The sequence below is a fragment of the Phalangium opilio genome, unplaced genomic scaffold (assembly GCF_054372755.1).
Source record: "Phalangium opilio isolate 3A_F unplaced genomic scaffold, DU_Popi_V2 ptg000082l_1, whole genome shotgun sequence".
Lineage (NCBI taxonomy): Eukaryota > Metazoa > Arthropoda > Arachnida > Opiliones > Phalangiidae > Phalangium > Phalangium opilio.
In genome coordinates, this window is record NW_028324189.1 from 10,831,884 (window position 1) to 10,847,637 (window position 15,754).

Here is a 15,754-nt window from a genome sequence, read left to right on the forward strand (position 1 = left end):
AAATAAATACACTGTAATTTTTTTAACATTAACATAATTTATTATTCTATAAATTACAAGATTTAAATAGCGTCACATAAGCTTTATTATTAATTTAATTATCTAGATTTTGAGTTTGGTTGAGGGGGTGAATCGTAAGGATTGGGAATTAAAGAAAGACCTAGAATGCCAATTATCATAGCTCCCATAACTATACTCATTAGTGAAATAGATTCTTGTTTTTTGTGTTCCTGTTGCCTCATATATTGTTCATACTGCATCTTATTTATGCTTCTTTTTCTCAATGTAGAACCGTAATGCATTTTATAAAATTCATCAAAATTATATTGTTCCGTTCTGCCATAAGCTTCCGGTCTCTTCCTTCTGATAATACTATCATGACCTTTAGTAGTTGGTTGCCATCCTTCTCCAGGGGAGTGAACTAATATTCCTCTATCATAATTTCTACGTTTATCTGTGTTTGAAAGTGTTTCATAGGCTTCAGTAATCGCTTGGAACCGGTTTTCAATATCAGTTTGGCCCTGTGATTTGTCAGGGTGGTGTATCATTGATAATCTGTAATACGCAGCCTTAATTTGGGCTTGCGTTGCATTTGGTGTCACTTCTAAAGTCTCGTAATAGCTTTTTTTCCTATAATTTCTAGACGCAGTGTGAAGTAAATGTATCTTTGGTTTAAATTCCGATTTAGCTGTTGTTTTTGGGTAATGTCCTTGTAAGAAGAAACCATTTAACTTTCTCACCCTCTCTTCATAAAATCCTACTCTTTTCAACATTTGACCTGATTAAGACTGTTTTAGCGGATTAAATTGATACCTGTGATTAAAAACACTTATAAGTGATATAAAATACCACAAAACACCAATAATTTACCTTTTTAATTATCATTTAAATGAATTTTTATCTAAAAACTTAACGAAATTACATAACAACTAAGCCTTGGCATTGAACTAAATAGACTAGGAAGCAGACTACACATACCGTTTTTTCCATTGGAATCTACCGTGGAGTGGTTTAACTGGAGTAAATATGAAAATTCCTTAAAAATGCATTATATTGCAGATGAATCTCCACAAATTATGCTCCATGGTGGCAGATTGCTAGCAGCCAATGGAAAAATTTAACTCAGCCGCCAGTTCAGGGCCGGAAATAAGAAAAATTTCTTATAGGACGTGTGTCCAGTGACACCCCCTTTGACTGGAAAAATTATAGGACATTGTCCACTGAAGTGTGCAAAAATAGTGTCGCATCTTCATAGTCAAACTATCAAAACTTCGGAAAATTTATTGGTCAAAATGTCCAGTGACCCCCTTAGTATTTAAAAAAATTATGGGACATTTAAAAATTTTATTGGACAATGTCCAGTGTCCTGTGCTTATTTCCGGCCCTGGCCGCAAGTTAATGCGCATGGCGGCTGTCTGCTATTTTTCGGCTTGAGATGATTCGATGAAAGTCTTCTGTCCTGGGCGTTCGTAGAATCACCATCACCGAATCGTAGGAGTGCAGACAGAGTGCTACGGAATTCAATAATTGACAGACACGTGGTGTGTCACACTTTCATTTTGTTCTCTCCTAATATGGAAATCTATCTTCAAAACGTCCATGATTTTTGCAACTGCCTAAAGATATTAATTAATAATGGTATGTTATAAGTTTATGACAGAATATTGTTTAAAAAATAGGCTTACTTAAATTATTTTAGTAACTGACATCGTGGCTCCACAAGATGTAGAAGCTAAGGCCCACGAGAAACCTCAAAGAGATATCGATATCATTATAGAATCGACTCTTCAAAAGCAAATTACGCGTTTGCTGCAAGAAATTGATAAATATCCACTGGTTAATGAACATGTTATGAATTTGGCTCCTTTTTTAAAGGATGTAGAGTTTTGTCAAAGATCTATCACGTGGTCTTTTGTCTTATGGTGTTCAGTTTTGTTGTTAGGGGTAAAAAGTCAGCTAGATTTGGCCAAGGTAGAGAAATTGGCTAAGAATTCCGTAGAAATTGATCAGCTTAGTGTCGGAGACCAACAAATCTTTATAAGCAGTGTACAGTTTATTATAAGAATGGGTATTTGTCCAAACCTTATTCCTGGTGTTGATGTTAGAGGCAATTTGAACTCAAATATTGCAAAGGAAAATCTTACCTATTACGAATCTTATAGAAGGCTAGTTTTTAGTCTCGTAACTTTATTGTTAATCACAAATCATCCCCAACTAAAAGCCCTAGTTGTCACAAAACATCTTATTGATTTACTGGCAAGTTTAGCCCAAATCTGCCATGCCCCAATCAAAAAATACGGAAAAGTAGGTTGTGAAAATTATTTCTGCTTAAGCCAGGTGTTTAAATTAAAATTCTACAATAGGACATACCTAATATTGACCTTTCTGAACAAGAACTCAGAAAAAACGTTCTACGCGATGTTTTGTCCCAATTTTCAGAAGAAAATTTTAAAAATTTACTGTTGATTTATAGCAGTAAGTCTTGTAGCCTTACTAAAGTTAATTTTTGACGGTATCTAATTAATTAAAATTTGGCACGATAATGTAGGTAAGTATGATGGATCAGAATATGAACTGATCTCAGAGATGGAGATGGATAGAATAGAGTTCAAACCTGTCTTTGAACACCTTCAAAAATCAGTCTTGCAGTCAATTTTAGTTAGAGATCTTCTTAACCTTCAAAAATTGTCAAAGACTCGATGGTTAAAACTTTTATGCGGCGAACTTTTATCCACAGCATTATTACGTAAAAATGGTGTTAGAGCCATTATAGACGCGCTTTTACCTAATATGTTTGGTAGGCTTAGAATTTACGTTTATTTGGAAGCCAAAACTTTTAACTTACCTTATTTCGCTTAGATCTCACCAATAACCAAGCGTCAAACTCTGATTTTCTCAAGATCGAGAAAATCGCAAATATTATTTCACAACCTTCTAATCAATGTCAATCCATTGAAACATACTACGCTAAAATTTGTCCCCAAGTCATTGATTTGTTAAGTAACGCGGAGTTTTCCACTGATCACGTCATAACGAAAATTTGCTGCTCTGTTATTAACAATTTAACGGAGAAGAATTTAAGTAGATTCGCCATTAAACCTTTCACAAAGAATTTATCAAAGATTGTTAAACTTAAAACAACGGAGGAAGTGAAAAAAATTAAAACTGGCATTGTAATTGAGGAAAAGGAGTTGGAAAAAATTATAGTTATCTTTTCAAAGGTATATTTAGCTAGGATTAACTTCTAATTTCGCGATTAACGTAAACATTTATTAATTTTTCAAGTTGTTAAGTTCAAATTTGGAAATTAATGACCTCTTGAAGAAAGATTTGCAACAATTTGCTTATTTCTTTTTCAAACTTTATGTTGAGATACACGCAGGAGCTTTAAATATAAAGTTAGTACGCGTTGCGTTAATTAAGTTTATCTTTAGTTACGTTAATATTATCTTTAATTAATTATTTTAATTAGGAATCAAGTTAAAGATTTGTTGTTGTTTTGGTTAAACAATTCTGAAAATCCAATATCATTCTTGAATTGCATTTCATTTGATGAATTTGGGTGTGGGATTTTACCATTGTCTGAAAATGTTCGGTTTATTTACGGAGATGAAGGTGGAATACGAGTTGAATTAGTTGAAAAGTAATTATAATTACCGTAGACTTTAATTACCGGTCATTAAAATAAGTCGAAATTAATTTATTTTTTGAACTTTGAAGTTCAAGCGCAAACGATCCACACCAACTTCTTATAGAAAATGATCAAAAACAATCCGCAATTTACATCATACTTGATGATTATGACAAGGAAGATATCATTCAAGAATGGTTCATGATTTTATTAGAAAAATTTTCATCCGTGATGGAAATATCCAAGGATTCAACTGATTTTGAAATACGTCATAACCTTCATTTAATGTTCTTAATTCAACATTTAAGTGAAAAATATGGTTTAGATTTAATCAAAAGTTCAACGAAAGCAATCGCGTTTGTTAGAGTAGGTTCATTTCAATGTATTATCAGAAGTGAGATCATGAGACTAGAAGTGAAGGGCTCTAGCATTGGTAATAGATCCTGGCATTAGTGAACAAATTTGAGGATTTTACGCCGCTTCAATCGCGCCTACGCTAGAGAGAACAAAATTGGTTGAGTTCCAAAAACATTTCTTACCCCCTTCCCCTCAACCTAAAGCCGCGGAACACGGACGCGGGTGCTTGAATCTAGTTCGGCCGTCTACCGCCGCGAGCCTCTCACGTTTTGGAGGGAAAATTCTGAAACCGCCACTAGAGGGCCAACTGTTGGTGTGTTATCAAGAATATTCACTTTCGCCAAGTGAAGAATTTGGTTAGCTCAGTACTTCTAGTCTCATCTCACTCCTGGTATTATTTATATCCTAAATTAAAATTGATTAATAATTAATTTGTTTCAGAATACTTTAAAAAGAAATATTAAAATAAAATCTGACTATACGTTAACAAATCTAGATATTAGTTTTGCAGACCAGTCAACATTCATGGCACTTTCTATTTTGATGTCTGTTGTTGCTCAAAAAGATTCGGTAAATTTAACGTCACTAACTTTAATTATAATCAAGAAGTGATATCTAGTTTATTAGGGAGAAGGTATAAGATGCCCAAGTATTCGCGCGCCATAGTCCCAGTCCCCCTGTCAAAATACAAGGGGGGGGGGGGGCGTAAAAGGAGACCGGGCTATTTCGCCTCTCCTCAGTCGGAAAATACAGAGTAATTTTCGTCATTCGCGTCGCGCTGACGTGAGTTTTCAAGAACCAATGAGATATCTCGCTGGTTGTAATTTAGAGGCGGGGATTAACTCCGGACCTACGTCTTTTGTACTGGAGATAAAGCTAGATTATAAATGGGGCGAATTTATACCTTCTCCCTAATAAACTAGATATCACTTCTTGTTATAATTAACGTAAAAATATTTCGTCTATTTTCAGATGACAACGTTGGAATGGAAGGAATTGAAATCTTGTTGCACTTTGCTAAAAAAAATTAAAGTTCAACATCCGCAATCATTAATTGCCAAACTTGCCAAAGATATTTGCGTTATGATTAAAGCTGATTCGAAATTAAAACCCAATAGTAAAGATGGTGGCAAAGATAGGGAGAGTTTATCACCATTTGCAAGGGCCTGGATTAATTTACAAGATCCCTTAGTACCTGTTGTCGGAAATGCTTTGATTACGCTAAAAAACTTAATCTTGGAAAAAGATCCCGAAGCTTTGGCTAAGAAATCAACCTTGTTTTCTGTTTTTGAGGTGAGATTTTAATTTTAAAAGAAGAATTAAAGGAAGTTTTAATTGGTTTTTTTAATTATTTCAGGAACAATTAGACCACGAAGATTCCTACATCTATTTAACTGCAATCCGGGCTTTAACTGCCTTAGCCTTAACCTACACTGATGAAATTCTTCCAAAGTTAGCTTCAAGATACGCGGATTATCAATCTAGAAGAAATGATTCGATTGAATTTAGACTCAAACTCGGAGAAGCTTTGGTTCAAATTTGCAAAAATCTCGGAGATATGGCGCCTAAATATCGAAATATCTTGTTGAATAGTTTCTTATCCACTTGTAAACATTCCGATGACGCTCATTTGAAGTGCTCAACTTTATCAAATTTAGGCGAAATTTGCAAATTGTTAAAGTTTTCATTGGGAAATAATATTCAAGAGGTATGTTACAAATTAATTTGATATTATTATTATTATATTAGATTAATATTAGTCCCAAATTTTGGGCTTATATAGTGTGAATTATTTGGCCTAAATAGCCTATTACTTTGAGTACTATTTTTTGCACAAAATTTCGGCCTAAATTGTCGAAGTCTTTATATATTTTTGAGTCTTATAAGTATGACGTTTGGAGTCAAGCTAGTTAGGCCTAAATTATAGGCCTAACTACTACTATACGGGGCTATTTAGGCCTAAATTATAGGCCTAACTACTACTATACGGGACTATTTAGGCCTAAATTATAGGCCTAACTACTACTATAGGGACTATTTAGGCCCAAATTATAGTCGTAACTGGGGGACTATCTAGGCCCAATGCCCAAATTATAGTCCTAACTAGACGGGGACTATTTAGGCCCAAATTTTGGGCCCAAATAACCACTTTGTTAATATTAACCGAGTTAAATTGTTGTCATTTTAGATTTTGATGTGTGTTTCGAGTTTATCCTCTGACACTAATGTTGAAATTCGACGTAGTTCCTGTATGGTTTTGACGTTACTATTGAGGGGAATTTCTTCAGACACTTTTGTTACGATTGAGAATGATTTACTTCAAGTTTATCGTCATCTAAAGAAAGTTTATCTATTGGAAAAGGATGACATCACTAAACTACACGCCCAAGAAGCTTTAGAAGAAATTAATCGCGTGGTTAAATCAGTTTTAATGCCAGATGTAGGCCTTAAAAAGGAGATACGTATTTTGGGTTTGGATTGAAAAACAAAAATGAAGCAAAGCATGATTTTTTTTATAAGTTTTTTTAATGTACGTATAAAGTTCCTTTGTGGATGTCCCCCCACCCAAAAAAATAATAAATATTTTTTATTTTACAAACTAACAAACAGGAATTTAGTTAATTATTAGGCTTAATTTAATCTCTTTTTTTTTCAGTTTGAAAATTATTATATAAAAGGTAGTTTTAACATGGATGAAGGATGTGCGTGAAAAACATTCGACGCTCTACAGGATGTGCAACTCCCTATTCTAAAAAGTAGACAAGTCGATACTAGCGCCGCCTGGCTACCAGCGCTGGAAACCCTCGCGGGAAAAATAAAAAATACTGGACATAAGAAAAAAAACCATGGTTTTGCTTCTAGCAGACGACGCTAAGGAAAAAAGAATCGCCGTAGCGCGTGTTTTTTTCTTATGTCCAGTATTTTTATTTTTCAAGCGAGGGTTTCCAGCGTTGATAGCCAGGCGGCGCTAGTATCGACTTGTCTACTTTTTAGAATAGGGAGTTGCACATCCTGTAGAACGTCGAATGTTTTTCACGCGCATCCTTCATCCATGGTTTCAAATTATTTTTCTTCGTTAACGCTACCTAAACTAGCAATCAAGCTAGAATATTCTTTTAATTGACTAACAGCACCAAGAAGTGATCTGAAAATTAATTTTAGAGTTAATTTCAATAATTTTAAATTTCTTATTGAACTTTAAAATTACTTTAAATTAACTTCAGCACCCTCGGAGGCATTTTTGAGCTTTTCCGCTAAATATTGAGCTTCTTTGTTGATCTCTAATGAATTTTCAAGCTTCGCAATATTCAAATCTCTCTGTAGACTTTTGACTTGTCCCTAATTATAAATGAAAATTAACCATTTATAACTTAGAATTATATTTAATTACAAATATCCTTACTTGTAGTGATTTAACTTCTTGTTTCAATTGTGTTACTTGTCCTTCAGCTAATAATGCCCTTTTCTAAATGTTTCTAATTAGAATTACCTTCAAATTAATTAACTAACTTAACAAGTGTTAATTATTTACAGTGGTAATTTGCAATGTTTCTTCTACTTGCTGAACCATTTTTTCTAAGGCAGCGGTATCCTCAGCTTCTTTGGCTTTGATCCTTACTAATTCACCTTCTAAATAAGCTATTCTTCGTTATAAAACAAACATTTAAGAAATTTAGGCTTAGGGCATTTAATTGATATTAATAATATTAATTCTTAATTACCTATCGTCCCTAATCTTAATTTCACTTTTTAACTCGTTTAAACTTTCATCTCTTGTATTTGAGCTATGATTTTCATCACTTTCATTTGATTCATCCAAAATAACGGGTAAATCACACGCATTTAAGTCAACATTAGCTTCATAATTATTTTCGGAATCACTCGGGACTTCTTTTACAAAGTTTTTGAAGGAAAATGGGTTTTCTTTCACCTCTTCTTCAGTTTCTATTAATTATTTTATCAACAAATGCAAAACGCTAATATGACAGTAGATCAAAAATAGACCAAATATATAAACAAAAAAAGAGTTAGGCTTACTGTCATCCTCTAAAATTACTAAAGTTTTCTCCTTATTCTTACGGGAACTTTTGCGCCTAATTAATACACTTTCAGGCAATACATTAATTATTTCATTAGTATTTAAATCGCGTTCACTTTTATTAAAATTAGCAAATGAAAATGGGTTAATTTCCTCGCTCGGATCTCTGTCCTCCATTTTGTTTTAATCGTTCATCCCTCCGCCCAATCCCATATAGAATCAAGGGCCGTCCCTAAAAATTACGTCACCACATGACGTAACACGCTCTAAGGGAAAGCCGTAAATTAGTAACCAAAAAAAAATATTCGTATTGCACCATTCTTACGCTTTTACACAAATACTTGGGATCATTTCATCCCATGTTCTTATACGAGCAATCGAGATGATCACAAGAATAGATAAAGCGAAATAATGGCTAATTATTTCTCCTTGATAAAATTGGATCGAAATGCTTGGGAAAAGATAGAGATAGCGACGAGTTGCGTGTTATATAATTTAAAAAAGTAAAAAAAAAATCTTAAATATAATCTATTAAAAGAATTCTGGGCGTCTTGGCTGTGAATTTAGGCGGTTTTATGTTATTGATATAGGAAAATTTGGCGCTTTGCCCAATCTTCCATTGCCGAAAGCCCGCTACTAGATCTTCGCCCTCTCCGAGACTCCGTCTTCTAAAGAGTGGTTTCAATCGGTAGTGCCGGCATTCGGCTATCATATCTCCGCGCGTAAAGGACGTGAAGTTTGAACTCTTCAATAAACCAATAACCCACAGACCAAACCATGCTTGTTAGAAAACTTACACCGCTTTTCCGTAACCTAGGTAAGATACTAATTTGTACGAATGTTGAAAATTTAAATGTGGTAGGACTACACCCGCGGTAATTTTGCGCGGGAAAACTGTACAGGGTTGTTAGGATCAAAAACCTCAATGGAGATCATTTACATGGCCACGCGAAACTGATTTATAAAGGTTTTCAGAAACTTCTAACACTTTTAATTTGGAATCGTTCCACATTCTCGCGTAAATAAAGACAGATTAATTAAACGTTTTAAATAAAGCTTATTGTTCTCTGGAATTGGCGGAGAATTCACGCGCATTTTACATTTCATTGGGTTCGTTTGGTGGGTCGTAGTATTTCGGTGGTTTGTTTTATCTTTAAATTCCGATTGAAAAACAAAATTTAATTTTGTGAAAAGCTAAGGCGCTCAGGCCTATACATTTGTCTCGTTGTTTTAAACATTTTTTTTCTTCTTTTATTTATTCTTTAAGAAAATGCAGCCAAGACAAATGGTGCATCTGTGGGAGCGAAGATTAGTTCAGTGTCTCCATTACCAGAAATGCCACCATGTGATAAAGTCCCAGAAACGTACAAGGTATATGCAATTTGTTTTTTTGTACCATGATGGGTAAAAGTGAAACGTTACTTTTTGCGAGTTATTATTTATTACTACAATTCTTCATAGTATAAGCGTGTACGTGAAATAATATAAAGTCGAGGCTTAACTTATATATTAATTTGAGTAATTGATCCATGTACCACGTTTGCTCAAAGGATATGACTGTGTCCTTCAAAACTATACGAAATTCGATACGTTTTCTGTAAATTTGCTTGGAAAACTGTTCTTTGATAAGAAATCTTTACGATAAAATGTTAGTGCTTTTGCTGAATATTTAGAAAACGGGGGATTTTAAAAATGTTTATGAAAGAAGTTCAGACGTGACCTTCGGAAAATTTAGATAGATAATCTTATGATAATTTCTAGTGACTTTTCATAGGATATTGGCGCTTTAAACATTGCCTTTAAATTTCAAAATGGAAGGAACGCGTCAAACATACGAATATTGTTGTTTTTGTAGGGATATGACTACGAGAAAATTCGCAAAATTCGTCAAGAAAAGCTTAGCCCTTCTATGTTCTTATATTATAAGAAACCATTACTACTACACCAAGGTTACATGCAATGGGTATGGGACCAAGAGGGAAAACGTTACTTGGATATGTACGGAGGAATTGTAACCATTAGCGTCGGACATTGTCATCCGTAAGCCCATTAGATATAATTATTTAAAGTTAACTCTAATTTACGTATCTTATCAGTAAAGTTACCGCGTCTCTTGTGGATCAAGCCCACCGACTATGGCACACTACCAATATTTACTTGCATCCAAAAATCCACGAATACTCGGAAAAATTAACTTCAAAACTTCCTGGCAACTTGAAAGTTTGTCTCTTTTGCAACAGCGGGTCTGAAGCCAATGACGTCGCCATGTTGATGTCCCGATTGTACACTGGTGCTTTTGATATTATATCCTTGAGGAATAGTTATCACGGTGCTTCCCCCTACACGATGGGTCTGTGCGGAGTCGGATCTTGGAAGTACATGCTGGCCAACGGATTTGGTATTCATCACGTAAGGCTGCGTCTTGTCAACTACATCGAAAAAGTCTTTAAGACTTAACTACTTTACAGTCTATGAACCCTGACCCCTATCGCGGTTTATGGGGTGGTTCCAGGTGTAGGGATTCAGCGGTTCAAACTGACAGGACTTGCGATTGCGGTCATAATCAATGCGAAGCCTCGGACAAATACATTGAACAACTGAACGAAATTCTAAGTCATTCCCTACCAGCGAAAAGAATAGCCGCTTTTTTCGCCGAAGGAATACAGGCCAGTATTTTAAACAATTTACGGTAGTTAAGCCTTATACTAAAGTTTGATACAGGGTATAGGTGGTACCGTTCAATTCCCAAAAGGTTATTTGAAGAAGGCCTATAAAATGATCCGCGAACGTGGTGGGTTATGTATTTCTGATGAGGTATGTATCACGTTAGGCCTAGATATTACCCTAATTTCAGATTTAATTTTCTTGTAACTGTCTTTAAGGTACAAACGGGTTTCGGACGATTAGGGACTCATTATTGGGGGTTCGAATCGCACGGAGTTGTGCCAGACATTGGTGAGTTTAATTATATAGTTTCCATCAAAATATTTACGAATAAAAATTATTATTTTCCCGCGCAGTGACTATGGCTAAAGGAATGGGAAACGGATTCCCATTGGCTGTTGTCGTGACCACACCGGAAATAGCGGCTACTTTAACGGAAGCTACTTATTTTAATACTTTTGGTGGTAATCCCTTAGCATGTACAGTCGGATCGTCAGTTTTGGATGTAAGACCATGTTATTTAGGGAAAGGCAATTGTTGAAAAGGTATGTTGATGTATTTTTCTTTAGGTTATAGATGAAGAAAAATGTCAAGAAAATAGTTTGAACGTCGGTGGTAATTTGATCAAACAACTGGAAAAACTACGTGGCGAGTTTGAAGTTGTAGGCGATGTCAGAGGAAAAGGTTTAATGTTGGGTGTCGAAATGGTTAAAAACAAGGTATGTTTATTTAAATATTAACTATTTTCCAAGGAATTTTTTGTTTTATTACTCCCGACGCTCAACACACGTGACTTCCAAAGAGTTAGATTTCCCGCGTAAATCTGCGCAACCTATAGGCCATCTCCAACAACCAATCAGCGCCTTTCAAAATTTGGCGCCAAATCTAAAACACGCGCGCGTCTTTTCTCATTTAGAAATCAAAGGAACCGTTGGGATCGGCTGACATGAGTGAAATTTTCGAAGACGTTCGACGAATGGGCGTTTTAATTGGCAGAGGTGGCAGTTACAATAACGTAAGTTTAATCTAATTTAAATATAATTTTTCAACACTCAAATTTCTGGAATTTAGGTATTCCGTATTAAACCTCCCATGTGCATTAATCAAGCTGACGCTGATTTTTGCGTGGCTGTTATTAGGAGGGCTTTAGAAAATTACACCACCAAACGAAAATAATTAGCTATAGAATAAATTAGGCCCTTCTTTTCATACTAATTAGGCTTAACAATACCTTGTCCGACCTCCCATTTGACAAGTAATTGCTAAGCCTACTTTTAACTAAATTTAATTTGAACCTTTTTATATCTTTAATTTTTTTACGAATTTATTTGTATTCATTTAAATTGGTTTTTAATAATCAAAAACTTTTATATTAAGAAAATTTATGAAACTATTTTTTTTTGTTATCGGTTCAGACTCTTTTAAAGGGAGGGTGAAGTAGAAAATCAAGTGATTTTTTATCGATTCTTCTACCAATTTTAAGACCAGTCTGCATAGTGAAACATTCAGGAAATACCAGCTCCGAATGATTTTAAAATTCAAATTAGGTCCAGATTTTAAGGATAATTTTAAAAAAGGACCTCCGACCAATCGCGTAACGCCCTACCTTTTTGTTAACAAAATTCTCGTGGCACGCTCCACCATGTCTCGCGCCACGATTGTCACGGCGCGCGCCTAATTTTATCAAATCTCGTGATAAATTTCATTCAACGCGGAACGTGCCACGAGAATTTTGTTAACAAAAAGCCAGGGCGTTACGCGATTGGTCGGAGGGGCTTATTTAAAATTATCCTTAAAATCGGAACCTAATTTGAAATAATTTTAAAATCATTCGGAGCTGGTATTTCCTGAATGTTTCACTATGCATACTGGTCTTATAATTAGTTGAAGAATCGATAAAAAATCACTTGAATTTCTACTTCACCCTCCCTTTAAGGATAATTTTTTTAGATCTTTTTCTTAGATAAATATTTATATAGGCCTAGGTAAATTAATTAATTAATAAATAAATTAAATTTGAAATAATTATAAAGAAAGAACTTTCAAGTCTTCCAATCAATCAATGTTTATAAAAAAATAAATTTTATTTGTGAAACTTTAAATGACAACTGTAAATAAGTGATACGTCAAATGATAGGATTTAGAAAACATTTAAAAACTGTAAGGTTACATTGAAGTTTATCGTAATAAAATGAATCTTTTGTTTAAATTGCATCTTGGGGAACACAATTTAACTTTAATGGGGATGTGACTCAATCCTATTGGAAGTATAACTGATGTAGCGATATTTGAGACTTGTCTAGTGTAAATGCTGTATCGAACTGATGGTAATGTAGGTTTACCGCAATTACACAAATCAATAGCTTCTATTAAAGGCAACAAGTCATAAGGTAAGTCTTCGGACGTGTATCTTTCGCTGTGGGAGTAAAAACTTTAGTCTATTTGTTCTCTGACGCATTAAAAATCAGTTTTTTTACCCAGATGCGGCGACAATACTCGCTGATAAAATTACAAGCGAAGAAATATCTCGAATTCCTTCGTAGAAAATGGAATCTTCAGTCGTTAATGGATTGTCAAATAAGTCAAAATGATTCAGACGGAGGTTGATGATACTTGCTGGTAATGCCTAAATAATTAGTTATTTTAAACTTAATTACTCACTTTCAAGATACCTATAACATGGATAAAGAATTCGCGTGCGGAAATTTGTTTTCACTCTACAGGATCAGCAACTCCCTATCTCGAACGACAGCTTATTCTGTATATACTCTGTTACAACATCGTTTGTCAGCACGCGCAAAGCTAGATCTCTGTGTAATCTAGCCTTGCGCGTGCTGACAAGAGACAAAAAACTTCAGGATCTTCAGGATTTAAAATCGTTTAAAATATCCCGAAGTTTTTTAGCCTCTTGTCAGCACGCGCAAGGCTAGATTACATAGAGACCTAGCTTTGCGCGTGCTGACAACCGATGTTGTAACAGAGTATACACGGAATAAGCTGTCGTTCGAGATAGGGAGTTGCCGATCCTTTAGAGTGAAAACAAATTTCCTCACGCGCATTCTTCATCCATACCTAGAAGTTAATTAATCAAAAACCTACAATTAAACGATTATGAGATAAAACTAAATTTCGAAGTTTAAGCATAATTCCAATCTTTTTGGGCAATTCTTTCAAATGATTTGATGATGAGTTCAAATCCGTCATGTTTTGGCAATTGCATAACGAGTCTGGCAAAACTGTAAGCTGCGAAGATGCTTGATTAATATCCCTTAACCCTAAATTTAATTAAAATTAAACTAACTTCGTTACTAGACACATCAAGGAGCTTCAATCTAGGTAATGTCTCTAAATGAAAATTGCTAAGCTTTGTCAGTTTATTTCGGGATAAGATTAATGTTAAAAGGTTTCCGAGTGGTTCCAAACTAACGTTGGGTTCTTTTATCATATTATTTGACAAGTCGAGACTTTCCAAATTAACCAATTTTAGAATGGCGCGGGGAACGTTTATTAATCTAACATCCGATATTTGTAAAGAGACCAGAGTTATAGGAAAACCTTGGGTAGGATAGTCTTTCCGAGAGCAGATAGATAGTTTGGTCTTTGGAGCTTCAACGCGAGTTGGGGGTTGAGAGAAATTAACCTCTTCGAGCTTTCTACCCTGAATCATCAGATGTAGAATCGAAAGGAAACTCCTAAGTTGTATAACATCAGCCTGAAAAGTGAGAAAACATCATAAAACCCATCTACCAAAACGGCTAATCATAAAAACATTACTAAATCATTAATTCTTACTCTTTTAACTAAGATGTCATGTGGAGGTTCATTGATTCTTAAAGTGCATTTACCCTCGTGCGCGAATTTACTAAATATCTGCAGGTTATTCCTAATTTTATATTTCATCCAAGATGGCTTTTGTACAGTAGAGACCATCAAAAATAAGTCGTCATCTGAACCAGTTTTGGAATTGCCCGATTTTTTGCACAATGCTAATGTAGCTTGGCAATATTTTCCATTTGCACCCGAACATAATCTTCTCAACAGTGAAATTTGACAATTTATCTTCATTTTTTTATAATTAATTTAGTATAAAAGCGACTTCTAGATAACAAACACGATACAGTTAGTTTCAAACCTTCAACCGCCGCTTCAAGTCCTGTCTTGGATTAAATACAACTACGTATGGATATAGCACTCCCCCGAAAACTTGACTACCGTTTGCCCCTCAAACGGGCCGCCATCTAGGGCGGGCTAATGGCAAAAGGGGAAAAAATGGGGAATTGTAGATTTAGTGTGACAAGCCTACGTCATGGGTTAATACCCTATTAGCCAATGAGAGCGAGTGTTTTTAATTTTAATCATGGTTCAAACTCAACTGCCAATTGCGCGCGTCAATTTTTTTCTTCTAACGCACGTGACTTATGACGATACTGCTTGTCACACCAAAATTAATAGGTGAATGTATTTGGTCTTGCTGAACTTGTTAAAAAATAAGAAATCTTCATCACAGTTGCGCGCGATTTTGCACGTGACGAATTTAAGCGCGAGCGTCATTTTTCCACACTAGAAACTTGGATGAAGAATAGTTACACTTGGATATATCAGTCGACAAATTTTTGGACCACAAATGGCTTACGCGACCTTCGCGCCGCGTAGTGTGAAAATCTTGAAACTCCCGTAACAAACAAGAAACACGTGTTTAGTAAACTTTAGTTTAGCCAAGGCCTAGGGCTATTTAAACATCAACTTTACTGGTTTCTTTTAATATAGAAGGTAATTATATTTAAAGTATAAAGTCACCTACTATAATAATTAGAAGAATAATAGTTCATCTTTAAAACTTCCATAATCATAAATCGCCGCATAAACAAAAGCCAATGAAAACGATCTTAACCCTAACCGCCGTTTATTTTTCAAATTCAAACGGAATCAGAGCAGAAGACGTAACAAACGGAAACCAAAAAATAATCATTTCCGGTAAAAACAGCTTGTAGCGTTACCAAATTTCGAACCCCTCTAATGCGCATCCGCGACCGCGGCCAGAAGCACACGTTATACTACGAGTG

At 34.9% G+C, this 15,754-nt stretch overlaps 5 protein-coding genes across 7 annotated transcripts; 2 read left to right on the top strand and 3 right to left on the bottom strand.

The window, feature by feature from the left end:
* Positions 1-17: 17 nt before the first annotated feature.
* On the bottom strand, positions 18-1,101 carry LOC149651591 (dnaJ homolog subfamily C member 30, mitochondrial-like). Of its 3 annotated transcripts, XM_089848571.1 has the most exons (3): positions 871-942; positions 741-813; positions 18-639 (listed from the first exon to the last, which is right to left on the bottom strand). In XM_089848571.1, the coding sequence occupies exons 2-3, from the start codon at positions 749-751 to the stop codon at positions 99-101; spliced, it is 552 nt and encodes a 183-aa protein (XP_089704697.1). In that variant the 5' UTR covers positions 752-813; positions 871-942; the 3' UTR covers positions 18-98. The 3 variants fall into 3 exon arrangements, with proteins under 3 accessions (XP_089704697.1, XP_089704695.1, XP_089704696.1); XM_089848569.1 differs by having other exon boundaries at positions 18-813; positions 871-1,101; XM_089848570.1 differs by having other exon boundaries at positions 18-788; positions 871-946.
* Positions 1,102-1,432: 331 nt separating this feature from the next.
* Tango6 (transport and golgi organization 6) lies at positions 1,433-6,595 on the top strand. The gene is made up of 12 exons (XM_089848572.1): positions 1,433-1,638; positions 1,700-2,304; positions 2,364-2,475; positions 2,549-2,797; positions 2,860-3,221; positions 3,286-3,398; positions 3,473-3,643; positions 3,721-3,997; positions 4,430-4,558; positions 4,961-5,281; positions 5,346-5,696; positions 6,177-6,595. Exons 1-12 carry the CDS (start codon positions 1,575-1,577, stop codon positions 6,468-6,470), a joined length of 3,048 nt encoding a protein of 1,015 aa, XP_089704698.1. The 5' UTR covers positions 1,433-1,574; the 3' UTR covers positions 6,471-6,595.
* A 156-nt stretch (positions 6,596-6,751) lies between these two features.
* Positions 6,752-8,248, bottom strand: LOC149651593 (endosome-associated-trafficking regulator 1-like). The gene is made up of 6 exons (XM_089848575.1): positions 8,027-8,248; positions 7,711-7,933; positions 7,521-7,632; positions 7,392-7,454; positions 7,197-7,327; positions 6,752-7,133 (listed from the first exon to the last, which is right to left on the bottom strand). The coding sequence occupies exons 1-6, from the start codon at positions 8,202-8,204 to the stop codon at positions 7,052-7,054; spliced, it is 789 nt and encodes a 262-aa protein (XP_089704701.1). The 5' UTR covers positions 8,205-8,248; the 3' UTR covers positions 6,752-7,051.
* A 439-nt stretch (positions 8,249-8,687) lies between these two features.
* On the top strand, positions 8,688-12,900 carry LOC149651594 (alanine--glyoxylate aminotransferase 2, mitochondrial). Its single transcript, XM_089848573.1, has 11 exons — positions 8,688-8,844; positions 9,295-9,398; positions 9,883-10,067; positions 10,124-10,436; positions 10,496-10,693; positions 10,749-10,841; positions 10,910-10,982; positions 11,048-11,196; positions 11,261-11,410; positions 11,608-11,706; positions 11,763-12,900. The coding sequence occupies exons 1-11, from the start codon at positions 8,805-8,807 to the stop codon at positions 11,865-11,867; spliced, it is 1,509 nt and encodes a 502-aa protein (XP_089704699.1). The 5' UTR covers positions 8,688-8,804; the 3' UTR covers positions 11,868-12,900.
* Positions 12,751-15,197, bottom strand: Lrr47 (Leucine-rich repeat 47). The gene is made up of 5 exons (XM_089848574.1): positions 14,484-15,197; positions 13,993-14,403; positions 13,791-13,934; positions 13,169-13,317; positions 12,751-13,107 (listed from the first exon to the last, which is right to left on the bottom strand). The coding sequence occupies exons 1-5, from the start codon at positions 14,754-14,756 to the stop codon at positions 12,870-12,872; spliced, it is 1,215 nt and encodes a 404-aa protein (XP_089704700.1). The 5' UTR covers positions 14,757-15,197; the 3' UTR covers positions 12,751-12,869.
* Positions 15,198-15,754: the final 557 nt, after the last annotated feature.